General features: G+C 40.2%; 1 protein-coding gene across 1 annotated transcript; it reads right to left on the bottom strand.

The window, feature by feature from the left end:
• Positions 1–366: 366 nt before the first annotated feature.
• LOC141105829 (trypsin-like) lies at positions 367–6,397 on the bottom strand. Its single transcript, XM_073595961.1, has 5 exons — positions 6,337–6,397; positions 4,815–4,971; positions 2,682–2,935; positions 1,706–1,842; positions 367–532 (listed from the first exon to the last, which is right to left on the bottom strand). Exons 1-5 carry the CDS (start codon positions 6,374–6,376, stop codon positions 383–385), a joined length of 738 nt encoding a protein of 245 aa, XP_073452062.1. The 5' UTR covers positions 6,377–6,397; the 3' UTR covers positions 367–382.
• Between the last annotated feature and the right edge of the window lie 21,326 nt (positions 6,398–27,723).

Raw genomic sequence — 27,723 nt, 5'->3', positions numbered from 1 at the left:
GCATGGGTGCATATTACCTGGTAGATGACCCTTTTTTAAGTGGCCACGCAAAGCATGTGCAATATATAAACAAGATTGCTAATCAGCAGCAAATTCTGTGTGTAAGTAGCTGTCATTTTTAGTGTTTTTTTTTTCAATCCCCTATCAATAAAATATTATGGCTGGGAACTTTGTTTAGAAAAAAATATTTTTTTGAAAATAATAGCATTTTGTGCATTTCTATGTGGATGCGACCTCTGTGGCTTTTCTAGTTTTGTTTGTGTTGTGTTGAATCTACACAATAAACAACACTTGTAAGGTAATTTTTCTTTATTCACAAAACATTTAATACATAGGTGTGAAAAGTAATAGAAAGACCATTAAATTGACTAAATAAGAAAATTTAGTTGGCAGCCTGAGTGCTGGCGATCCAAGAGTTGTAGTTGCAGACCCTGGTGTAGACACCGGGGTAGTTAGCCAGGGCACAGCCATATCCCCAGGAGACAATACCCTGAAGCTGTCCGTTACACACCACGGGGCCACCAGAGTCACCCTGAGAAGAGGAAAGAATTATTAGAACCTGAGGACATGACTGAAATGTGGCTGTTTGATAGAAACATATGGAAAGCAAAGGAATATCATAGTTAATAATTACTTTTTAAAAAAAGAAAAGCATGGCTTGAGTTGAAAAAAAAATGAGAAAATATACTCAGGTGGAAGATAAATTATATTAATTGTAGAAATATAGCCCTATGTGACACTTATCTAAACTTATGTTAGCCATATTTCAAACTGCCCAGGGCCAGAAGTATGTTGGAGATCCAGACTGCTGCTCTCACACATTGTATTGGTTTCCAGTGGACCAACATGCCCCATACATGGTGCTCCATTCAACAGGGCTGCTCTCACACATGGCGTAGTGGTCTCCAGGGGACCAACACACCCTGTACATGGTGCTCCATTCAACAAGGCTGCTCTCAAATATAGCATAGTGGTCTCCAGTGGACCAACATGCCCGGTACATGGTGCTCCATTTAACAATGCTGCTCTTACACATAGCGTAGTGGTCCCCAGTGGATCAACACGCCCCGTACATGGTGCTCCAATCAAGAAGTATGAACATTGTGGAGCACACTAGTTGTGACTCTGCTGGGAGTGTGTCAGATCAACAGCATGATGGAGATCTGGACTAGTGCTCCGACACATAGCCATGGCACAGGACAGTTTGATATATGGCTAAAGCCATAGCACATTGAAAAAAAACGACATTTATAAAACAGAAATAAACTGTATCTGAGCACCACAATCTTAAAACGCTATTTAATTTAATTTTAATATTCACAGGAAACTTACCCATCCATCCATGTCTCCATGCTTCATTTCATTGAGACGTCACTTTGAAAAATAACCTCCTAGCATTTTTAATTGTGGCCATCTTGAGTAAGGGCAGATGATTCATATAGCATTTACATCCATTTGCCCTTAGCTCAGGCATGCAGGCAGAAGGGTGTGCTTAGCAAGTACATTTATTACAGCTTTCTAACAATTTACTAATGCTAGCAGCATAAGAATTAAAACTAGTTTGATTGAGAAAGTTTAGTTACATTTTAACTGTTTAGTCTGTTTGACTGCATTTCACTCTTAGCACACAAAGGTTTATTTTCATCAATAAATATATTCAGTAATGTTTTGTCCTAATGGTAAAATAAAAGAAAGGGTATATTACCTGGCATGAATCCCTGCCACCCTCCAGGTAGCCAACACAGATCATGTTGGAGGTGATCTGACCGGGGTAGGCGTTGCTGCACTGGGCGGTGGTCAGGATGGGAGCGTTCACACACTGCAGGAGGTTAGGCATGTTGGCTACAAATAAAAGAAAACAACATTTACTAAATTATTTCTAATATGAATGGTTCCAACTTCTGTGCTACAATCAGTGCTACCTAATAGAGTAAAATAAGTAAATGGAAGTCTATGAAATAACAAGCCGGTGATAAACATTTTCAGGTAATCTTAAAACTTTTAAGCAATAGTGTGTACAATCTATTGGAGATGCAGTGATTTAGAAACTCAGTATAGTTCCATAGCTAGACTAAGAAAAAAAGATGTGTTCATCAAGTTATAAAAAAATAAAATAAGAAAAGTATCTTCAAAACCTTAAACCTGCAGAGCACAAATCCTTATAAACCTTGGCATTGTGCTGAAATAAGAGCCACTAGAGGCCAATTTGCTGACAGCCTAAAGATGTATGCTACCTAAGGGCCCTGGGCTTCAGTAAAATGGCAGCCTCTGACAAGAAGAAACAGGAGCAATGCTGGAGGCAATTTATGGCACACACTTATTTTGGTAGCATAATTATTAATCTAGGATTTATGTTCCTTGCTAAAGAACATTATTTTTTTTATCAAATTGTTATGGGTGAGTTTCATTTTAAAACTAGACCAGGTGTCTTAAAAAAAAAAAAAAACTCACAAAACTTACAAGAGATAAAGGCACAGAATATCGTTAGATAACCAATGCACCAAATTCATTGGCAATTGATTTATTGGCATCAAACAAATCCAAAACAAATATTATATCTGGCAAGATGTTAGACTATCTAAAACCAGTTTTACCAATATTATTATACTATACTTCCAAAGTTATTAAAAAATGTACCTGCAAGATGGTACTATATTTAACAGTGTTTTCTGTCTACTTACTTCCACTGCTCAGAGTGTTGCCCCATCCGGAAATCACACAGCTGGTTCCAGCGCCAGCGCAGCCACTGGGCAGAGGCACAGTCTTGACGTAGGAGTTGAGGGTGGCAGGAGAGGCCAGCTTGACCAACATGATGTCATTGTCAGTGGTTCTGGAGTTGTAGCTGGCATGTCTGATGACCTTGGCAGAGTTGATGAACTGCTCGGTGCCCTCACTGACAGCGATGTTGTGCTCTCCCAGTCTGACCTGCATGCTCCTATTTCAGTGATATGTAAAATTTAGAAAATCATGTGATGCTCTTTGAAGCATATTAAAGGAGTTGTAAGGGCAGGAGGGTTTTTATCTTAATGCATTCTATACATTAAAATAAAAAGCCTTCTGTGTGTAGCAGCTGCCCCAGCACCCCCTAATACTAACCTGAGCCACATCTCTGTCCAGCGATGTCCATGATCCCTCACCCATCAGGGACTCTCCCCCCTGATTGGCTGAGACACAGCAGCAGAGCCATTGGCTCCCAGTGCTGTCAATCAAAGTCAGTTAGCCAATCAGAAGAGAGAGAGGATGGGCCTGAACAGCAGCTTTGTGTCTGAATGGACATGCTGAGCTGCAGCTCAGCTCAGGTGCCCCCTCATAGCAAGCTGTTTGCTGTGGGGGCATTTGTCAAGAGGGAGGGGCCAGCAGCAGCAAAAAGGTACCCAAGAAGATTAGGATCCAGGCTGCCCTGTACAAAACCGACTGCAGAGAGGAGGTAATTATAACATATTTGTTGTTTTTTTGTTTTTTTTTATTAAATAAGACTTTACAATCACTTTAAGGGATAAGTTTCAACATTTCATATTAAAGTTTAACAGACACTCAAGTTTGTTTCCATTAGAGATGCAGTCAGAAAGCCAATCTAGCTAGGAAAGGGTGACTGTGTGTACCTGAGAAATTAGAACGCTCAAGAGCTGTTATGACAATGCTGTAATTGTTCTCCATATAGGAGAGAGCTACCTTCATGATGGTCTCACTCATATCTCGCAAATTTTAGTAAAGCCAGACCATGTTGCTCTATAGTGAGATTTTGGGAGATGGAAGATATGGCAAGTTAAAACTATGTTTATTGCAAGGCAATCTCAACACATGATCTATTTCCCTGCTAAAAAGGAATTCTGTTGTGCAGCCAGAACTAGACAGGCTAGACACTTGTTAAGTTTTAGTACTGAGAATAAGCTAGCCAATGTTTTTAATGCTGTAAGGGTAGTAAAGCTGATTGTGCCCAGTTTGAAATGTAATCAACAATGTGTAGAAAAAAAAATGGCAAGACTCAAGATGATGTCATTACATCACCCATTTGTCATCATTCATGGACCTATTTATATCCAACCATTTCTGTGATGTCATATTTATCCTTAGGAACTCCTAAGATATTGTGTTTTGCACTAGCCAAAAGTTTGTGAACACCTGGCAGTAAGTTTGTTGGACTTCCATTCAAAAGTCATGAATACTAATATGGAATTATGCCCCCCGCCCCTCCCAATTTGCCAGAGCATTTGTGAGATCAGGTGCTGATGTTGGACAAGCCTCGGCTTACTATCGGAATTTGAACTCAACTCAATTTAAACTCAAGGTGTTCAGTAGAGCTGAGGCCAGCACTTAGCAGGCCACTCAAATTCCTGAACATCAAACTCATTAAACCATATTTTGGATCTGGCTTTGTGCACAGGGGCTGCTGGAACAGGAAAGGGTATTCACAAAATTGTTACCACAAGCTTGGAAATGCACAATTGTCTAAAATGTCTTTCTATGCTGAAAAAAACTAAATACCTGAACTCAATTATTTCTAGGGGTATTCACACACTTTTGGAGTCACCTCTGAATGATACAATCATTGACATATAGGCAGGTGTTTTGGTCAGGCATTAGACAATTTTTGACTATATAATGTATTATCAGCCAAATTCTGGGGAGTTATGAAAAGACCTAGTTATTTTTTGCCAAGATTGTTAAATGTTACTCACCTAATTTGAGTAAGTTAAATGTTGTAATAATGTCCATATGAAGCCAATGAAGTACACCTGTTTTATACATTGGCTATGTTCTCACTAAAAAACACACTAAAATGTGCCATTTTATATTTAAGAGAGATAACTTACGCCTTGTAGCAATGAGCGGCAGAGACCACCCACAGGCTGTTAAGCAGGGAGCCACCACAGAAGTGATATCCAGAGTTCAGAGATACCTGCCAGGGCTGAGAATGTGATCCACAGGTGTATCCCCCAACAATCTTATCATCATCATCGTCGAAGGCAGCTGTAGAAAAGAGGAGAGGTCAAACATATTGAGTACATTATGAAATTTACTTCATATTCCAATTGTCTTTTTTCAATAAGCAATGCAAAGATGTAAGTGCTAAATACAAAGTAGCAACTTAAAGGAACTAAATACAATCTCTGTTAAGTTTATAATTGCCGTCTGTGCTTCAGATGGGGAGATTCTCTATTTATCCTGCAACGACTGTCACCAGAACTGGGAAATCTCACACATAACGGTTGTGAATGAAGCAGATAGTGAGGGTAAATCTGGGGATGCCTGTTCCAGGGAGAACTGGCTAAGTGTAGATTTTTCCTCACTTTGGAGTGATTTCCCCTCACTTCCTGTTGCATTTGTGGGACAGGAAGTGGTAGAATATTTCTCCAATGGGACATAGAGAAAACAAATGATGGGGCATTGTCCATTCTATACTCTACCCGTAATTAAAATAAATAAATAGATAAATATGCTTTAGGTGTACTTTAAATAAATCGAAGGTAATGTTTATTAAGGCATTCACTTAAGATTGGGAAAAGTTTAGAATTTCTTTTAGGCTCTGGTCCTGGTTTTTGTATCCTTTTTCTGGAGCTTTTTCTTTACTTCCTGTCCTTCTAACTGGTGGCAGTGGAAGGAGAGTTTGTGGAAAAAATTCCCAAACAGGACACAGTCTGTTATTATGTTCCTCTTTGAAGTATCATCCCCTCAATGCCTATACAGGTATCTCCGGGAATAAGAAGTGAGAGCAATCTCCTCAAATTGGACCCAGAGAGCAATTAAAAACTTGTTTCAGTGACAACTGCCTAAGTGGGAAGTTCTTTCACTTTTGAGTGACTTCTCCTCACTTTCAGTTGCATTCTTGGGATAGGAAAATGGTGAAATATTTCCCCAAAATGATAAAAATAAAAAGAGTGACAGAGGTCATTAAACATTCCCCACTCTGTCCAAAACTAAGAAAAAGGTTTGCCTTAGATACACTGGAATTCATGGAAAAATGATAGGACACAGCCTTTAATTGGGTTCCTCTTTGGGGTAATTTCCCCTCAATGCCTATGCAGTTATTTTTGGGACATTAAGAGAGAGCAATATCCTAAAATTTGACCAAGATTAAAAAATGTAACATATAAATTAGTTTAAACCTTTCCCTAATCTATGTAAAAAAAATGTTGATGGAGTTGACTTTTACCAAAAAGACAACGTGACTTGAACATACAGAATATTCAAGACACCTTAGAACTTGTAAGAACATACAGTAGGACACAATTATATAATGTCTTGGATTAACAGTGACATTTTTTTAAAAATACATTGAGATGTTGACTATGAGGAAGGACAGACATTCAGATAGTATTAAGTTGGAGAACTCACCAACTGCTCCGATGAGCATACAGATCAGGAGGAACTTCATGGTGCAATCCAGGAGGCCAGATGAGTTGACAGTGGTAGCAGCCAGTATTTATACCCAAAAAATGAAATAATTCAGCTTGAACTCCCCTCAACTTTTTATAACTTATCTTTGAACAAGGCAATGTAAAGATAGTATACAGGGAGAGAAGGACTAGAGAGTTGAAGGACTGTTTACCAAGGACTATTTTAAACTAATCAGCAAATCATTTGGAACCTTGAATAAATGCCCATTGAATTCATTTAACATATATACACTAAAAATACTGTTTTCTTTTTAGTCATTTTATTTTTTGAATTAAAGAAAATAATGTATAGGGAATAGACAAGCTAATCTCTTTAAAGGCAAGCTATAACGGTTTTGGGGTTATTTTATTTTGGCTCTTTTCTATGATTTTTTTTTAACTGATGCTATATACTATGTATTTTTTTACTAAATGTATTTCAATGTTTTGTTTTGTTTTTTGTTTTGTTTTTTATGAATAAACATTTAATCTGCCACAAAGAACTTCCATAAAGCTATGGGTTAGCAGCACAGCACAGCAGAAATTGATTTCTTTGAGGCTCCAATTGTTCAATTAAAATGAGTTATAGAACTGTATGGGGTCAAGTCAGCGCTCTAATGACTCAATAAGTTTGGAAACCACCACCCTTTTTTTGCAAAACTGAAAAAGATGTTAACATGTGAAACTGAAAACCTCCACCTAAATAACATGAAATATTAATAAAAAATATCTACAATTTATCTGAGTTTAATGTAATGTTTATACTCCTAGCCCTAATAAATTAGGAAAATATGTAAAAACCACCACACTAGACCTTTACCTTTGACATTTGGCTTGGCAAATATAGCCCAATGCATACATTTTTATTCCACTTGCTTTTCTTTTAGCTTTTGGCAAATTGTAAAATTGTAAAAAAAAAACAAAAAAACATGATCATGTTGTAGGGGCTTGATTGTTCCCACCATACTGATACCATTGCCCAACCTCACCCCCTCCATCTTCCTTGCTTTCTGGAGACCAGCCACAATTAATTTGTGTTTTTCTTTTTCATAGAAACCTTCACCAGATATTTTCAGGCCCTTCACATAATGCACAATGTTTTCTTCCTCTTCTATGGCTATGGGCAGTCCTCAGTTACATTACACTGTGAGTGCAAGTGGCATTCAACTTAAAACACAAAGGACATCCAGTGGCATATAAGAAATGCCACAGAGGACAGAAACTGATAGAAGGTGCATATTGCAGCAAAAGCTGTTTTTTTTTTCTTTAAGCACTTGGATGAGCCAGAACCAGCTCCCGAGGGAGTCTATTCCACGTTTTTACAGCTCTTACTGTGACGAAACCTTTCCGTATTTGGAGATTATATCTCTTTTCCTCCAGACGTAAAGAGTGCCCCCTTGTCCTCTATGATGACCTTATAGTGAATAACTCAACACCAAGTTCACTATATGGACCACTTATGTATTTATACATATGTAGTTGTGTGCATTGTCCCAGGCTCAGTTTTCCCATTGATAAATAACAGGTATATTTTAGACTGAAATGGCTCGAGATTTTGCATACTTTGTATTCCTCTACATATTTTTGGTAAAAAAATCACAATAAGCATATATTGATTGGTTTGTGCAAAAGTTATAGCGCCTACAAAATAGGGGATATATTTATGGAATTTTTATTATTATTTTTTTTTTTTACTAGTAATGGAGGCGATCTGCGATTTTTACTGTGACTGTGACATTGCGGCAGACATACCGGACGCTTTTGACACAATTTTGGGACCACTGACAGTTATACAGCGATCAGTGCTATAAATATGCACAGATTACTATATAACTGTCACTGGCAGGAAAGGAGTTAACACTAGGGGGCGATCAAGGGGTTAAATGTGTTACCTAACTGTAGGGGGAGGGGACTCCCGGGGGGAGGAGACCGATCGGTGTTCCTATATACTAGGAACACGCGATCTGTCTCCTCTTCCCTGACAGGAAGTAGATCTGTGTGTTCACACACACAGATCCACGGTCCTGCTCTGTAACGAGCGATATCGGCCTAAACATATCGGCCTAAACTGAGGAAAAATAAAAAAATAAAAATGTGGGATATTTATTATAGCAAAAAGTAAAAGATATTGGGGTTTATTTACTAAAGGCAAATCCACATTGCACTACAAGTGCACTGCAAGTGCAGTCCCTGTAGATCTGAGGGGGACGTGCAAGGAAAATAAAAAACAGCATTTTTGCTTGCACATGATTGGATGATAAAATCAGCAGAGCTTCCCCTCATGTCAGATCTTCCCCTCAGATCTAAAGGGACTGCACTTCCAAGTGCACTTGTAGTGCAAAGTGGATTTGCCTCTAGTAACTCAACCCCCTTGTGTTTTTTCAAAATTGTCGCTCTTCTTTTGTTTATAGCGCAAAAAATAAAAACTGCAGAGGTGATCAAATACCACCAAAAGAAAGCTCTATTTATGGGAAAAAAAAGGACATTAATTTTGTTAGGGTACAGCGTCGCACGACCGCGCAATTGTCAGTTAAAGCGACGAAGTGCCATATCGCAAAAAATGGCCTGGTCATTGAGCAGCCAAATCTTCTGGGGCTGAAGTGGTTAAAGATGGCTGCTGCACTTCTGCAGTTCAGTTTAACCCTGTCCACGCTGCAAAAGGATAATACAGCAGCGACAAAAGAACAATTTCTGCGGCAGTTATCAGCTACAGTCCATGTTACATAGAGCGACCTAGACCAGCCTACCTATAGTTTAGACATTTGTAATTAAACTAATTGTAGGCAGATTTAGAACTTGTGGGCACCTGGAAATTATTAATGCCAAAGAATATGTGTAAAAATGTATTCTTTTTACATCTTGTTTTGCAACGTTATTGTACACTGTGCACTCTTCTGGAAAACTATTCACACAGCACTGTCAATATGTATTACAGAAAGAGATTGCAAACAAGGTCATTGATAAACTTCCTTGTGCCTTCAAACCTTGCTTGGTATATACAGTGCCTTGAAAAAGTATTCATACCTCTTGAAATTTTCCGCATGTTGTCACGTTACAGCCAAAAACGTAAATGCATTTTATCGGGATTTTATGTGATAGACCAACACAAAGTGGCACATAATTGTAAAGTGAATTGAAAATGATCAATGATTTTCAAAATTTTTTACAAATAAATATCTGAAAAGTGTGGCGTACATTTGTATTCAGCCCCCTTTACTCTGATACCCATAACTAAAATCTAGTGGAACCAATTGCCTTCAGAAGTCACCTAATTAGTAAATAAGAGTCCACCTGTGTGTAAGTTAATCTTAGTATAAATACAGCTGTTCTGTGAAGGCCTCAGAGGTTTGTTAGAGAACCTTAGTGAACAAACAGCATCACAAAGGCCAAGGAACACACCAGACAGGTCAGGGATAAAATTGTGGAGATGTTTAAAGCAGGGTTAGGTTATAAAAAAATATACCAAGCTTTGAACATCTCACAGAGCAGTGTTCAATCCATCATCTGATAAGGGAAAGAGTATGGCACAACTGCAAACCTACCAAGACGTGGCCGTCCACCTAAACTGATAGGCCGGCCAAGGAGAGCATTTATCAGAGAAGCAGCCAAGAGACCCAGGCAATTGGTTCTAGTGGAACCAATTGCCTTCAGAAGTCACCTAATTAGTAAATAGGAGTCCACCTGTGTGTAAGTTAATCTTAGTATAAATACAGCTGTTCTGTGAAGGCCTCAGAGGTTTGTTAGAGAACCTTAGTGAACAAACAGCATCACAAAGGCCAAGGAACACACCAGACAGGTCAGGGATAAAATTGTGGAGATGTTTAAAGCAGGGTTAGGTTATAAAAAAATATACCAAGCTTTGAACATCTCACAGAGCAGTGTTCAATCCATCATCTGATAAGGGAAAGAGTATGGCACAACTGCAAACCTACCAAGACGTGGCCGTCCACCTAAACTGATAGGCCGGCCAAGGAGAGCATTTATCAGAGAAGCAGCCAAGAGACCCATGGTAACTCTGGAGGAGCTGCAGAGATCAGAAGCTCAGGTGAGAGAATCTGTCCACAGGACAACTATTAGTCAGACACTCCACAAATCAGGCCTTTATGGAAGAGTGGCAAGAAGAAAGCCATAAGAAGTCCAGTTTGCAGTTTGCCAGAAGCCATGTGGAGGACACAGCAAACATGTGGAAGAAGGTGTTCTGGTCAGATGAGACCAAAATTTTACATTTCAGCCTAAAAAGCAAAACGCTATGTATGGCGGAAAACTAACACCACACATCACCCTGGACACACCATCCCCACTGTGGAACATGGTGGTGGCAGCATCATGTTGTGGTGATGCTTTTTTTCATACAGGGACAGGGAATCTGAATAGAGTTGATGGAAAGAAGGATGGAGCCAAATACAGGGCAATCTTAGAAGAAAACCTGTTAGAGTCTGCAAAAAACGAGACTGTGGCAGAGGTTCACTTTCAAGCAGGATAACGACCCTAAACATACAGCCAGAGCTACAATGGAATGGTTTAGATCAAAGCATATTCATGTGTTAGAATGGCCCAATCAATGTCCAGACCTAAATCCAGTTGAGAATCTGTGGCAAGACTTGAAAATTGCTGTTCACAGATGCTCTCCATCCAATCTGATAGAGCTTGAGCTATTTTGCAGACAAGAATGAGCAAAAATGTCACTCTCTAGATGTGTAAAGCTGGTAGAGACATCCCCAAAAAGACTTGCAGCTGTAATTGCAGGGAAAGGTGGTTCTACAAAGTATTGACTCAGGGGGATTGAATACAAATGCACGCCACACTTTTCAGATATTTATTTGTAAAAAAAATTGAAAACCATTTATCATTTTCTTTCCACTTCACAATTATGCCACTGTGTGTTGGTCTATCACATAAAATCCCAATAAAATACATTTTTACATGTTTGGTTGTAACATGAGAAAATGTGGAAAATATTAAGGGGTATGAATACTTTTTCAGGACACTGTAGGCTTATCTATGCTGTTAATGGGAGTGATATCATATGATACACTGAGTATAAATCCTTTCTACTTTGATCAATACTTTTTTGAGACCAGTTTCTATCCTAAAACTGCTCCGTGGGCTCCTTGGTGCAATCGGTATACAATGGGATATATATATATTTTTTTAAATAAATCTTTGTATTTAATTTGCTTAACAGACAAACAGACAAAACAAAGCTCAATGCAACAAAACTTCATACACATTGAAACCTAAAGTATATTAATACACTATCAGGATCCAATTACCTGGCATGGCAACTATCAATTCAGAGTAAAAATTCAGAACAAAGCGACAGCTTAAATAAAAATATAATAATTGACAAAAAAAACCAAACACACACACACACATATATATATATATATATATATATATATATATATATATATATATATATATATATATATATATATTAGGGTTGTCCCGATACCACTTTTTTAGGAACGAGTACAAGTACCGATACTTTTTTTCAAGTACTTTTTTTCAAGTACTCGCCGATACCGATTACCGATACTTTTTTTTAATAGAAGCAGGTCCAGTATTATACTGAACTAGTGCATTCCACATTTAAAATGCCCTCTGCTGAGGCCGCTACATCCTCTGTTTCTTCCCTGGGGGTTAGAAGGATCCCACAGACTGCCTTTTCCTTTCCAATTCATCCTTTATTGGATAAATTGTTGTATGAGGACTGGGGACATCCCGATAAACTGTTTACTCCTCCTAAAAGGTTTTCTATGCTTTATCCTCTGGAGGAAAGCTTCACCAAGAAGTGGGAGGTCCCATCCGTGGATGCGGCTGTCTCTTGTGTGAATAAAAACCTGACCTGTCCCTTGGACAATGCTCAGGTGTTTAAAGAACCAACTGATAAAAAGCTGGAAACTTTATTAAAAGCCTCCTTCTCCATGGCTGGCGCTGTAGGTCGACCTACAGTCGCAACTGTGGGTTTGTGTCAATTCCTCAAGGAACAGGTTAAGCAGATGCTTGGCCTCCTTCCCAGTGAGGAAGTAGAGAACTATGCAGACCTTCCACAGGTGCTGTGTTTTATGATTGATGCCATTCTGGATTCTGCCCAGCGGGCATCTCGTTTGTCTCTCCTGTTGGTACACATACGCAGGTCCCTTTGGCTTAAAAGTTGGGGGCAGCAGAGCTTTCATGCAAAAGATATTTAGCTGGCTTCCAATTCAAAGGGGAACGCCTATTTGGGGATGACCTAGATAATTTTATCCAAAGAATTACAGGTGGTAAATCTACACTCCTACCAGTTAAGAGGAGTAAACGTCCACCATTCAAATGGTCTCTTTCCCCTTCCCCTGGAACATCAGACTCTAAGCAGTGGCGACGGCCTTCCCAATCTACTTTCAGAGGAAAGGCCCAGGGTCACACCCAAGGGCAGAAAAAGGCTTGGGGACGAAAGCCTGCCAAGCAGAACCCCAAAACATCCCTGTGAAGGGGCGCTCCCACTCAGCCGAGTGGGGGGAAGACTCCTACAGTTTTCAGGAGCCCGGCGGGAAGAGGTTCAAGACAAGTGGGTGGTCTCTTCAGTATCTCTAGGTTACAAAATAGAGTTCCTAGAGCTTCCACCAGCTCGTTTCCTAAGGTCAAGAGTTCCCAAAGATCCAGTAAAGTGAGAACCACTACTGCTGGCCTTAGATCGCTTACTATCCCAGGGAGTGATAGTAGAAATTAACCCAAAAGATCAGGGTTCAGGGTTCTACTCGAATCTCTTCACCGTTCCAAAGCCAAATGGACATGTCAGACCCATCCTAGATCTAAAGGATCTGAATCAGTTTCTACACATTCGATCCTTCCGAATGCAGTCAATTCGTTCAGTGGTCTCCACTCTGCAGGGGGGAGAATTTATGGCATCAATAGATATCAAGGATGCATATCTTCATGTGCCGATTTTTCCCGCTCACCAAAATATCTAAGGTTTGCGGTAGACCAACCATTTCCAGTTTGTGGCCCTTCCTTTCGGTCTCGCTACAGCTCCTAGAATTTTTTACAAAAATTCTAGACCCTCTCTTAGCAAATCTAAGAGCTCAGGGCATAACTGTGGTAGCTTATCTAGACGATTTGCTACTCTTAGAGCAATCGGTGGCACACCTGAGCCGCACTGTCTTCAAGACAGTAAGACATTTGGAAAGACTAGGCTGGATAATCAACCTAGAAAAGGCTTCTTTGCAACCTTCAACAAGGTTGGAGTATCTAGGCACGATCATAGACACCGCTCAAGGCAGGGTGTTTCTACCAGAGCCAAAGGTCAAGGCCGTAAGAGCTCTAGTCCGCTTAGTATTAAGCAAAAACCATTCGGCTATATATGAAACTGTTAGGAAAGATGGTTGCCACTTTCGAGGCTGTTCCATTTGCCCAGTTTCACTCAAGGCCCCTGCAGAGAAGCATTCTCGCAGCTTGGAACAAAAAGACTCATGCCTTGGATCTTCTGATGTGCCTATCCCAAGGATACGCAAAAGCCTCAATTGGTGGTTATGAACCAAAAATCTTTTGGAAGGCAAAGCCCTTCTTCCACTACAATGGAAGATCATAACTACAGATGCCTGTCTGACAGACTGGGGAGCAGTTGTGGAAGAAACATGCACGCAGGGAAGATGGTCTGCAACCGAGAGATGCTTGCCCATCAATATTCTAGAAATTCGGGCAATTTACTTGGCCCTCATGGACTGGTCTTACAGACTACAGGGTTATCCTATTCGGATACAATCTGACAATGCCACGGCTGTGGCTTACATCAATCACCAAGGAGGCACCAGAAGTCTGGATGCCCAAAGGGAGGTGAATTGCATTCTTGCATGGGCAGAAAGCCATGTTCCCTGCCTGTCTGCGGTATTCATGCCAGTAGTGGAAAATTGGCAAGCGGATTTCTTAAGCCGCCAGCAATTATGCCCAGGAGAATGGTCCCTACACCCTGACATATTCCAAACCATGTGTCAAAGGTGGGGAACACCAGATGTGGATCTATTCGCATCCAGATTAAACAGGAAGCTGGACAAATTTGTGTCCAGAACAAGGGATGTACTTGCTTAGGGGTCAGATGCTCTGACTATCCCATGGGATCAGTACAATCTAATGTATGCCTTCCCTCCGAACCCAGGAACCCGCGGTTCCTGGGAAGGGTCAAAAGGGAAGCAAAGTCGGTCCTTTTAGTAGCCCCGGCTTGGCCCAGACGACCTTGGTATGCAGAGATTGTAAAGATGGCAGTGGGCAGGCCTTGGGTCCTCCCATTCCGGCCAGATCTGCTCACACAGGGTCCGATTTGCCACCCTGCTATACGAAGTCTAAATTTGACGGCTTGGCTGCTGAAACCCACATTTTAAAAGACCGTGGGCTCTTGGAGTCAGTCCTTTCCACTCTGGTCAATGCCAGAAAGCCGGCCTCCAGGCTTATTTACTACAATATCTGGAAGGCATATGTTTCCTGGTGTGAACCCAGGGGATGGCATCATAGAAGGTATATGATTAGCAGAATCTTGACCTTTCTTCAGTCAGGCCTAGAAATGAGATTGGCTTTGAGCACTATCAAAGTCCAAATTTCGGCTTTGTCTTTATTTTTTCAGAAGCCAATTGCTTCACATTCCCTTGTCCGAGCCTTTATTCAGGGGGCACTGCGGTTGAATCCGCCAGTCAAACCTCCAGTATGTCCATGGGATTTGAATTTGGTGTTGTCGGCTTTACAGGGACAACCCTTTGAGCCACTGCACCTGGCTCCTTTGGCGCTTTTGACTAAAAAATTAGTCTTCTTGATAGTCATATCCTCTGCTAGGAGAGTATCAGAATTGGCAGCTTTTTCTTGTAAAGAGTCATATATAATTATTCACAAGGACAGGATTGTTATGCATCCTAATCGTTCCTTCTTACCTAACGTGGTTTCAGGATTCTATTTGAATCAAGATGTAATCCTACCATCCTTTTTTCCAGATCCGCAGTCTGCGGAGGAAGAATCTTTGCACACTCTTGATGTCGTTAGAGCAGTCAGTGTCTATCTGCAGGCAACCGCTCACATACGGAAAACTGATTGTTTGTTTATTCTGCCAGATGGCCATAAGAAAGGCCAAGCAGCGTCGAAATCCACTCTTTCTAGATGGATAAGACAGGTTATTTTTTCAGGCTTATGATATAAAGAGGAAGACTCCTCCTTTTCATATTAAAGCGCACTCAACTAGGGCTGTTAGTGCTTCTTGGGCAGTCACCATGGCTGAGCCATGGAGGCATCACCAGGCCTCCATGGCTCAGATCTGTAAGGCTGCGACTTGGTCTTCAATCCATACATTCACCAGATTCTATCAGGTGGATGTAAGAGGGCAAGAGGATACCGCCTTCGGGCGCAGTGTACTGCAGGCTGCAGTTTAGTTCCTCTGGTCCGTTTGCGGTCTATATTTTCCGATCTGTGTCTCCCTCCCCTCAAATGAGCATTGCTTTGGGACATCCCACTATGTAATGAATACTCTGTGTCCTGTGATGTATGATCAAGAAAATAGGATTTTTAAATACAGCTTACCTGTAAAATCCTTTTCTTGAGAGTACATCACGGGACACAGAGCTCCCATCCTTCTATGGGTTTTTACGTGGTTACCTATTGCTTTGCTACAAAACTGAGGTCCTCCCCGTATGGGAGGGGTTATATAGGGGAGGAATTCTCCTTAATTGGGGTTAACCAGTGTCCAATCACCGATGGTGTCTATCTAACCCACTATGTAATGAATACTCTGTGTCCCGTGATGTACTCTCAAGAAAAGGATTTTACAGGTAAGCTGTATTTAAAAATCCTATTATATGCTCTATGTACCAATTTGAATTGAATCATGCAGTCTCTCAAAGATACCAGAGATCACAGAGGGAAATCCCACACACCCCTCCAGTCCTCCATATCCAAATCTGGTATATCTCACATCCACCTATCTCTGAGACCTTCTAATGGCAAAATAGAAATTAAAGTAAGAGAGTACAGTTGCAAGGCGGACTTATCCAGGCACTCAACCCTGAGTACCGATTCTAAAGATGACTGTACAATCCTTAAGCTGTCCTGTGGAAACTGTGCATGAAAAATATGGAGAAGCTGCAAATATCTACATAAATAAGGACTAGGTAAGTTAAAGATTGAGGTAAGTGTAGAAAAGGTAGATAATTTGCGATCAGTGACCACTTGAGAAAGTAATTTGATATTATGTTTAGTTCATACAATGGGCTCTGGTACTTTAAAAAATTGGGGGAGAGTAGGATTAAACCATAAAGGGGCATTTGGAGAAATTGCACCCTTTGGATAATGCTCGCATCTGAGACCAGCCACCCAAGCTCGAATGGTATTGAGCATTAAAGCAGTCATCTTGTAGGCTGCCCTATGGCCCCTAAATAAAAGTACCTTAAGACCTTCTATAGAGCCTACCACTGCTGCTTCCAGCCGAGTGGGGGCGTTATATATATATGGGCTTAGCCACCATACGGCCGTAACCAACTGAGTGGCCAAAAAATATTTATTTAAATCTGGGAAGGCTAAGCTTCCCTGTTCACAAGTGCGAATCAAGGAAGTTAATTTATACCTTGGGTTCTTAGATCCCCATAAAAAAGATGAAAAAAGCTGTTTTAGTCATTGTAAAAAAGGATACAGGGAGCCACTGAGGAGAATGTCTAAATAAGTGCATAAATTTTGGTACAATTTTCATTTTTAAGAGATTAATACATCCCAATAAGGTCAATGGTAGAGAATCCAATGCTTTCAATTTTGACCCAATGTTTTCTTAGAATCTGAGTCAAATTTAGGGAAATAAATTCAGAAGCTTGGTGGGAAATTACAAGTCCTAAATACTTGAAATTCTCTACCCACTGCAATGGAATATCATTTGAAGCCATGCTACGGGCCTCCATATCAATTGGGAACAGCAAGGAGTGCAATTTACCTTCAACCCTCTTACCATTGAAAAAGAATCCAGTATCTCTGGAGCGAGGGTCCAGCACCATTCAAAAATAATAAAAGGTCATCTGCATACAGAGCTACCCTCTCCTACAAACGACCAATCCGCAATCCCTTAATATTGGGGGAGGTGCGCAAAGCCTCCGCCACTGGCTCCATAGCAATAGCAAAGAGGGTTGGAGAGAGAGGGCAGCCCTGTCGAGTTCCCCTAAATAATGGAAAAGGAGATGACAACCCACCCCCCATTTTTACTGCAGCTGTGGGGTTTCTATATAAGACCTGCAACCATTTTATAAATCCCACTGGAAAGCCCATTCTGCGAAGTACCTCCCACAGAAAGGGCCACTCCAAGGTATCAAAAGCCTTCTCAATATCTAGGGAGGCAATGACCCTAGATTCTATATTAATATGTGAAGCATAAATATTAGTACATAATCTCCTCAAATTCACATCCGTAGCCCTAACAGGCATGAACCCCGTCTAGTCTGAGTCAATAATATTGGACATCATAGGTTGTAATCGTCGGGAGATGAGCTTGGTCAAAATTTGAAAGTCTATACAATGGGATACTTAAAGTGGTTATAAAGTCAGAAGGTTTTTTTATCTTAATACATTTTATGCATAGAGATAAAAAACTTTCTGTGTGCAGCAACCCCCCTCAGCCCCCTTAATACTTACCTGAGCCCATCTCAATCCAGCGATGTTGCACGAGAGCCTTGGCTGCCCGGGACTCTGCCCGGGATTGGCTCCCACTGCTGTCAATCAAAGTCAGTGAGTCAATGAGGAGAGAGAGGGGGCAGAGCTGATCTGCAGCTCTGTGTCTAACTGTGGACACTCCGAGCAGCAGGTCGCCTCAGGCGCCACCATGATGGGGCTAGGTGCGTCGGCGAGGGACCCGAGAAGAGGAGGATTTGGGCTGTTCTGTGCAAAACCACTGCACAGAGCAGGTAGGTATAACATGTTTATTATTTTTAAATTAAAAGACTTTAGTATCACTCTCACCCATTGCCAACCAGGCCAAATCTGACACTACTCACATGCATGTATAAATCGGATTTTTTTTGCTAGAAAATTACTTAGAACCCCCAACCATTTCATATATATTTTTAGCAGAGGCCCTATAGAATAAAATGATGGGTGTTGCAATTTTTTATGTCACACAGTATTTAGGCTCCATGCACACTGGAGCTCAAAAAAGCTTTTTCTGGATGCCAGATTGCTGGCAGAAAACACTGGTTGAAAAACACGCTCTTAACAGCGTTTTGTACTAGCGTTTATGACATTTATGAGCGTTTTTTAGCGTTAGCGTTTATGGGTGTTTTTAATAAAAATACACAGAGGACACTCCAAAAATCCCACAATACATTCCCAAACTCCCACAATGCATTGAAAAAATAGAATGCCAAACACTAATTAATGCACATTTATGCACGTTTATGAACATTTATCTGCGTTTAGTGTTAGCTTTTTTTGTGGTCAGAAAAATGGCACTTTGAATACGATTTTATGGCATTCAGAGAACAGCCCATAAACTCTACTGCTGATAAAAGCTAAAAAACGTCCATGTGTGCATGGACACATAGGATAACATAGAGTGGAGTTTATGGGCTGTTTTAAAAAAAAACGCCCAAACTCCCAAAAAACGTCCGTTTATGAGCTCCAATATGCATGGAGCCTTACGCAGCAGCTTTTCAAACGCAATTTTTTTTGAAAGAATACACTTTCAGGACTTTTATTGCACACAAACACAATATAATACATACTTTTTTTATAAAATATAAAAGATGATGTTACACCAAGTAAATATATTCCTATTATGTCATGCTTTAAAATTGGGTCCACCTGTGAAATGGTGGCAAACTACTGTACTTAAAATTCTCCATAGGTGATGCTTTACAGATTACCAGTTTAGAGATACAGAGGAGATCTGGTGCTAGAATTATTGGTCTCACTCTGATGCTCGCAACAATACCTCACATGTGTGCTGTGATCACCGTTTCACAGTGCTGGAGTAACGTATGTGCTCGCATTTGTGCATAAGCACGAGGGAATGGGGGTGTCTCTAATTTTTTTTATCAACTTTATTGCTATCACAAGGGATGAACAACATCCCTTGTGACAGCATGGGCCATGACAGGTCCTCTTTATAAAGAAATGTGGGATCTATTAGACCCCAAATATTTCCTCTGGCCCCCAATGCAGCCCATCAGACACAGATCGGTCTGATTGACTGCTTTCCTGTCCAGGTAGGAACAGAGAAGTGAAACCGGAAGTGACGACGTATTCATTGCTTTTGGTTTACGGGGTCACAGAGAGGGAGGAACAACGTCAGTTCCTCTCTCTATATGGTGTGCAGCCTTCGCCGCCGGTCGAATTGCCAGCTGAAAATGTTCATACCGGGATGATGCCTGCAGGTATCATCCTGGTATAACCACTGCAAACAGAGGACGTTCTGTGGTCGGCAAGTGCTTAAATTGGGCAGCAGAGTAGTTTTGCGGTTAGCACTTTTGCCTTGTAATTTTGGGTTCCTTGGTTTTAATCTCAGCCAGGGCCCTATCTGTGTGGAGTCTGCATGTTCTTTCTGTGCTTTCATACCTTTCCTTCAAGTGCTCTGGATTTCCTCCCACACTACAAAGACATGCTGGTAGGGTAAATGGCTCCTGTGTAAATTTGCCCTAGCCTGTGTGTGCATGTCAGTAAAGTATGGCTGTACAGCAGGGACTTTAGACTGTAACCTCCTTCAGGGAAGGGATTGATATGAATGGTACAGTGTTGTAAATTGTTGGTGCTGTATTAATACCTGTAATAAATATGGAAAACTAAAAAAGAAGGAAAGGAACTTTAAAGCAGCATTTTTCAATCAGGGTGCCTTGGCAAAATGCCTAAACATTAAATACAAATTGTATACAAGCCAGCAGGTGGATGAAGCCTGCCTTTTAGTTACACAAAGCCACAGGTTTTCATTATGCACCATTATGACTTTCTGGACACTGGCATTCTAACAACCAATGATGTCATCAGTTGATAAGAAGGAAGTTTGTCACCTCCACAGCATCCTTGTTTGACCCTCCTCTGCCTCTCTCCCTCAGCACTGGGGTCATATTAGCTGACTAATGGAGAGAAATTGAGGGAGAAGAGAAACATAGAAATACTAGTCAGTACCAGTGTGCAAAATGTATTTTCTTTAAAAGAAAAAATCACCTCTAATGTTGGGTGTCCTACATGTGGACGTTGCTGCAATATGTAAAACTATTCGATTTACTAATAGTTTTTTTAGATTTTAGACTGGGATGCCTCGAGACTGTCCATAATTTTAAAGGGTGCCTTGAGATTGTCTATAATTTTAAAGGGTGCCTTGACTGAAAAAAGGTTGAGAAATGCTGCTATAAATTACTATACATAACGCCAAAAAGAAAAAATACTTAGCTGGGTTAAAATCCAAAAGCAACGTTTATTCACAACATAATTTATTAGAGGCTTCTTCTATAGATACCTGTAATAAATAAGTGAACATGTGCTTAGAGTAAAGGAACAGGTTCACCACCACAAAGGGCTAACTCGGCAAGACAAGAAGAGGAGTGTAGTTACTAAGAGTAATTACCGTATTTATCGGCGTATAACACGCACAGATGTATAACACGCACATTAATTTTAAGAGGGAAGTTTCAGGAAAAAAACTTACATTTTAAATAAGGAACTTTGAAACAAAATAAGGGTCAGTGCCCATCTGCAGTCTCACCATTGCCATCAATACAGCCTGATCAATGCCCATCTGCAGCCTCACAAGTGCCATCAATGCAACCTCATCAGTCCACATCAATGTAGCAGCCTCACCATTGCCATCAATGCAGCAGCCTCACCATTTCCATCAGTGCAGCCTGATCGATGCCCATCTGCAGCCTAGAGGGGACAGGGAGGGGGGCGGGATGAGCGCAGACAGATTATATACAGTGAGAATCTCCTATGATAGACAGAACAGTGGTCCAATGGCGGCCCAGGAGACGGGACTTCCTATTACAGAGGCTGCCAAGTAAACAGGAGATTCTCACTGTATGTAATCTGACAGCGCTCGTCCCACCCCCTTCCCTGTCCCCTCCGAGGCAGCTAAAGTTGAAGTATTGGCGTATAACACGCACATGATATTTGCACCTGAGTTTTAGGGTGAAAAAGTGAGTGTTATACACCAATAAATACAGTAAGTACAAGCTCAAGATGCAAAGCAACTACTCGTTAGGCATAGTACCTGGTAAGGTGACAGGTCCTCTGGTAGCGAGGTGGTCTTTGTCTGGCTCCCTCCTCAGCAGTTGGTATCTATTAGAAACTGGATCCGATCCCGCGTTACAGAGATTTGTGGCCTGGTCACAAGGTTAATAAGTGCATGCATGAGGTTCATGCTATGTGCACGGCGGGACCCCATTCTGTTACTGGGAGTGAGGTAATAGAGGCACGCTGGAATGGTGAAGTGGGTGCAGGATCAGCACATCCCTCCTAATGCAACCTAGATCAAGTTACAGTATGTGGTGACATGGGACAGCACTTTAAAAAGAAACTTTGTGTGTTATTTTACTGTACAAAGTGAAGGCTCATCTCTAAGTTGGGGAACTGCCTTAATGTTCGATTTTTCACATGACTGCAGTCTCCGCCTGGTTCTGGGCATTTAGTAGGCCCCGTCCACACATGGCCCAGCAGCTGTTAGGAATCACTGGTGTAGGGCACAGCAATGGGTGCATCTTACTTGGTAGATGATACTTTTTTAAGTGGCCCTGCAAAACATGTGCAATATATAAACAAGATTGTTCATCAGCAGCAAATTTTGTGTTTTAGTAGTAGTAATTTTTAGTGTTTTTCTTAATGATATTTTTAATAACTTTCCACGTAAATAAATAAAAATGTCAGTATGTAAACAATTAATCATCTACCTTGTGACTACATATGTACTGTTACTATACCTAAATGTATCTATGCATCGCTTGTAATGTTAAATATCTTGAATACAAAATTTTTTTCTTGTGAAAAAAAAAAAAATGGCAGTACAAAATCTTCACATACATTTCCATACATCATTTCAACATTTTAATATTCCCTCCCTCCCCCATGTTTATCCCTCATCCCCTCTATACACATACAGTGCTCAGCATAAATGAGTACACCCCAACAAATTTGTCAGAAAACCTTTACTTTCCTTTCAGAATAATTTTCTATGGGACGCTATACTACAAACTACTCCCACAAATGCGGGACACTGCTTGAAACCAAGATTTGTTCATTTGCACATACAAAAAAGTATTTTTTCTAACAAATTCACTCAAGACCATGTTGCAAAAATGAATACACCCCAATGAAAGACTTAGGAGCAAAGCTACATTTTAGACAACAAAATCCCAATTAACAACTACAGTTCAACTGGTGAATGTAATTATTACTTAACTAGTTAAGGATCGGAAGGATTTGCCCCCTTAAAGACCAGGCCATTTTTTGCGATACAACACTGTACCCAAAGAAAATGTATGTCCTTTTTTTTCCCCACAAATAGAGCTTTCTTTTGGTGACATTTGATCACCTCTGCGTTTTTTTTTGGCGGTATAAACAAAAACAGACCGACAATTTCGAAAAAAAACCAATATTTTTTACTATTTTCTATAATAACTATCCCCCCAAAAAATGTAAAAAAAAACAAATTTCTTCATCAGTTCAGGCCAATATGTATTCTTCTACATTGTTTTGGTAAAGAAAATCACAAAAAAGCATATATTGATTGGTTTGTGAAAAAGTTATAGTGTCTACAAAATAGGGGATATATTTAGGGTATTTTTATTATTATTATTTTTTTTTTTACTAGTAATGGCCGTGAGCAGCGATTTTTAGCGGGACTGAGGCGGACAGATCGGACACTTTTGACACTTTTTTGGTTGTGACATTTATACAGCGATCAGTGTTAAAAAATAGCCACTAATTACTGTATAAATGTCACTGGCAAGGAAGGAGTTAAGTGTTCCCTAGGGAGGTGTTTCTAACTGTGGGGGACTGGAGACATCACTGTTCCTAATCACTAGGAACAGCAGATCTGTCTCTCCTCCCCTGACAGAACGGAGGTCTGTCTGTTTACATTGACAGATCCCCATTCTGTCTCTCTCAGGAGCGATCGCAGGTGGCCGGCGGACATCGCGGCCGCCAGCCACGCGCATTGGCTCCAGTGTTGCGCCGAGGGTGTCCAGCAGACAGTTGATTATAAAAGAGCGTTACTTAACAAAGAAAAAACGTTCTCATTTCATGCTATCAGCAATGGCACCACAAGAAAGGCCTGAGAAAGAAAATAATTTCTTCACACAAGAAAGGCGAAGGCTACAAGACGAACAGCAAAGCAAACATTTAACAAAGATGGATCTGCAACCATCTCACAGAGATGTCCAGGCCGTGCACGGAAGTTAACACCTCTACAGGAGCATCTTCTGATGAGAAGGGTTGAAGAAAATCACCATGCAAGTTCACTGCAGTTAGCTAAAGAAGAAGAAAGCCAAACTGGGGTAATTGTTTCCCATGACACAATACAACATACACTGTAAAGGAATGGCATGCATGTCATCCTTGAAGGAAGCCTCTCCTAAAGCCAAAGCACAAAAAAGCCCCCTGGAATTTGCCAAGGCCCATGCTGAAAAAGAAGACTACTGAGACTCTGTACTCTCGAGAGATGAGACCAAGATAAATGTTTTTAAAACTGATGGCTTTAAAACTGTATGGCGTAGCAAAGGTGAGGAGTACAAAAAAAATGCATGGTGCCTAAAGTGAAATAGGGTGGTGGCAAAGTCTTTCTGTGGGGCTGCTGGTGTCGGGGAGCTGCATTTCATTGATCGTATCATGAATTCATAGATCTACTGCTCCATATTGAAAGAGAAGATGCTACCATCACTCCATGTCTTTGGTCGTCGAAGTGATTCAGTGACCAAGTATGCCTCCTGATCTAAACCCAATCGAACACCTATGGGGAATTCTGAGGAGACAAGTTGAGCATCACTCTTCATGCAGCATCCAGGCTCTAAAAGAGGTCCTTCTTGAAGAATGGAAAAAAAATAGATGTTGCAATATGTCATCAACTTGTTCATTCCATGCCTAGAGAAGACTTGGTGCTGTCCTTACAAATCATGGAGGTCATACAAAATACTAGATCTAGTAGTTTTTGTTGTGGGATGTATTTATTTTTGCATTAACTACCGTAACTTGAGTAAAACTGAAGATTTTGTAATCTGAGTTATAACATTAACCTTATTTTCATATAATGAGCTAAACAAATGTTCTAAGTTTTGTCAAAATTTTGGAAATTTTTCTTGTGTTTATTGAGATATTGGTTAAAATCTTACTTTTCAAAAGGGTGTACTCATTTATGCTGAGCACTGTATATGTACAGTATATATATATATATATATATATATATATATATATATATATATATATATATATACATAACTAAACAAATGAAAGTGCAGCGCAAACTGTTAAAAGCATTAAATAAAAGCATTAAATTAAAAGTCCATCTAGTAAGACATATATTAAATTCTTCTTGGCACAAACAGACTGGTCCCCTTTTCCTGTGTCTCAGATGTCATATACAAAATTGTATGGGTACACTTTCCGGAAAGGATGGACCCCTTAAATACAGGGGGTCAGACACGCCTGGATGAATATCTGATGGGCAGCTGCCTTAGATCTCGTCTGCGGTGGTCGGTCAAACAGTATATCTGAAGTGAAGCTGTAACCTGGGAACTCATCACATGTATCTTCACTGTGCAAATCCTGCATATATATTGTATATACAGTGCTGTATTAAAGTATTTGCCCCTTCCTGATTATTTTTTCATATTTCTTACACTTAAATGATTCAGATCATCAAACAAATTTTAATGTTACACAAAGATAACCTGAGTAAAGCCAAGATCCAGTTTTTAAATTATTATTTAATTTATTATGCAAAAAAAAAGCTGTTCGAACCTGCCTGGCCTTATGTGAAAAAGTAATTGCCCCCTCCTCCCATGCTGAATCATGAATAAACTGCGAATAAACACAATTTTTTGGAAAGCTGAGTTAAATGTCACTTGCCACACCCAGGCCTGATTACTGCCAGACCTGTGGAATCAAAAAAATCACTTAAATAGAAGCTGTCTGACAAAGTGAAGCACGCTAAAAGATCTCAAAAAGCAACACATCATGCCGTGATCTAAAGAAATTCAAGAACAGATGAGAAACAAAGTCATTGACATGTATCAGTCTGGAAAGGATTACAAAGCCATTTCTAATCTTGATTATCCTCAAGACTTTTAGGCAAATATTCTGTGGACTGATGAGACAAAAATGTAACTCTTTGGAAGGTGTGTGTCCCGTTTACATCTAACATAAAACTAATACAGCATTTCATAACAAGAACATCATACCAACAGTCAGACATGGTGGTGGTAGTGTAATGGTCTGGGGCTGCTTTGCAGCTTCAGGACCTGGACAACTTACCATAATTGATGGAACCATGAATTCTGAGCTCTACTAGAAAATCCTAAAGAAGAATGTCCGGCCATCAGTTTGTGACCTCAAGCTCAAGTGAACTTGGGTTATGCAGCAGGGCAATGATCCGAAACACAACAGCAAGTCCACCTCCAAATGGTTCAAACAAAGCAAAATTTAGGCTTTGGAGTGGCCTAGTCAAAACCCTGTCTTAAATTCAATTCAGATGCTGTATCATGACCTTACACAGTCCGTTCATGCTGGAAAACCCTCCAATGTGGCTGAATTAAAACAATTCTGCAAAGAAGAGTGGGCCAAAATTGCTCCACAGCGATGTGAAAGACTCATTGGCAGTTATCGCAAACGCTTGATTGCAGTTGTTGCCGCCAAGGGTGGCACAATCAGTTATTAGGTTTAAGGGGCAATTACTTTTTCACATAAAGCCAGGCAAGTTTGGACAGCTTTTTTGCCTTAATAAATGAAACCATTGTTTAAAAACTGCATTTTGTATTTGCTCGGGTTATCTTTGTGTAATAATAAAATTTGTTTGATGATCTGAGTCATTAAGTGTGACAAATAAGCAAAAAAAAAAAAAAAAATCAGAAAGGGGGCAAATACTTTTTCACAGCATTGCCTAATATACCATATACCTCATATGTCTCCCCTTCCAACCACTTTCTTTTAACTGTCTCCCTCTCCCTTTCTTCTCACCTCGGTCCACTCATTCCTCTCTCTATAGTCCTATAATTTCAGTATACTCCCTTGAGTGCTTAAATTTAAGCCACCCTCTCCATTTTTCTACAAATATTCCCATTTTATCAGCACAATACTACACAAGAGTACAATTTTTCTACTCTCTTGATCCAATCTTTTATTGTTGGACTTTCCTGTACCTGTCAAAATTTCAGGATGAGACATTTTGCTGCTTTTAGTAGATAGGGAATCAACGTATTCTTACAGTATATTGCTTTAGTATAAATCTGGTATCATGAAATAGGTGAGACCATGGGTCATTAGGAATATTAACCCCGGGTATTTCCGATATCAATTGTGCCACCTTCTGCCAAAACTCTTGTATTTTTGGACACTCCCATCATACATGTGCCATTGTAACCCTTGTCTTACATCCTCGACAGCGAAGTGGGGATTTTTCAGGTCGACACCTATGTGTTTTATCAGGGTTTTATGTACCATCTTGCCAAATATTTAAAGTGCATCTCTCTCGTCCCTATATCTATTGATGTGCTACACACCAATCTCAGTATTTTCTCTTTCTGTTGTTCGTTCAATGGTGCACCAAGTTCTTTCTCCCATTTTTCCACATAAGGCAGCATTTTTGGTTCAGCCATAGTAGTTAATATCTTATAAATCTATGATATACAATGCCTTGGTGCAACCCTTGAACTTAATAAACGTTCAAATGAAAAATAAATGTTCCTCTGTTCTTATTGGTTGTGGTAGTGATGCTACGAAGTGCCCCAACTGAAAATACCGCCACTCATCTAGCAAATAGGATCCCCATTTGTGTCTTTATTCTTGAATTGTGCATATTCCTCCTCCCATTATAGTATCTTTTAATTGTGCATTTTTATCTTTTGTCCAAGCCTTAAATGATATTTAATTTCCTGGTGGGAAATAATTAGTTCCTATGAGTGGTGTTAACAATGAATTATATTCCCACATAGCCTGTTTATGACTCAAATCCCAAATCTTAAATACATTAAACGTTAAAACACTTGTGTCCTTAGAAAACATGTGATATTGTTGTGGAACCCATATTACTTTACTTAGTGGCACTTTGCTTAATGTGTTTTAAATCTTTACCCAATCTTTTCTCTTGAATTAAGTGTCCAATCTGCTATCCGTGACACCAACACAGCCTTATGCCGCGTACACATGATCGGAATTTCCG

This window comes from Aquarana catesbeiana, linkage group LG08 (genome assembly GCF_042186555.1).
Source record: "Aquarana catesbeiana isolate 2022-GZ linkage group LG08, ASM4218655v1, whole genome shotgun sequence".
Lineage (NCBI taxonomy): Eukaryota > Metazoa > Chordata > Amphibia > Anura > Ranidae > Aquarana > Aquarana catesbeiana.
The sequence above is the reverse complement of the archived record's forward strand: the minus strand, read 5'-3'. Positions and strand labels throughout refer to the sequence as shown.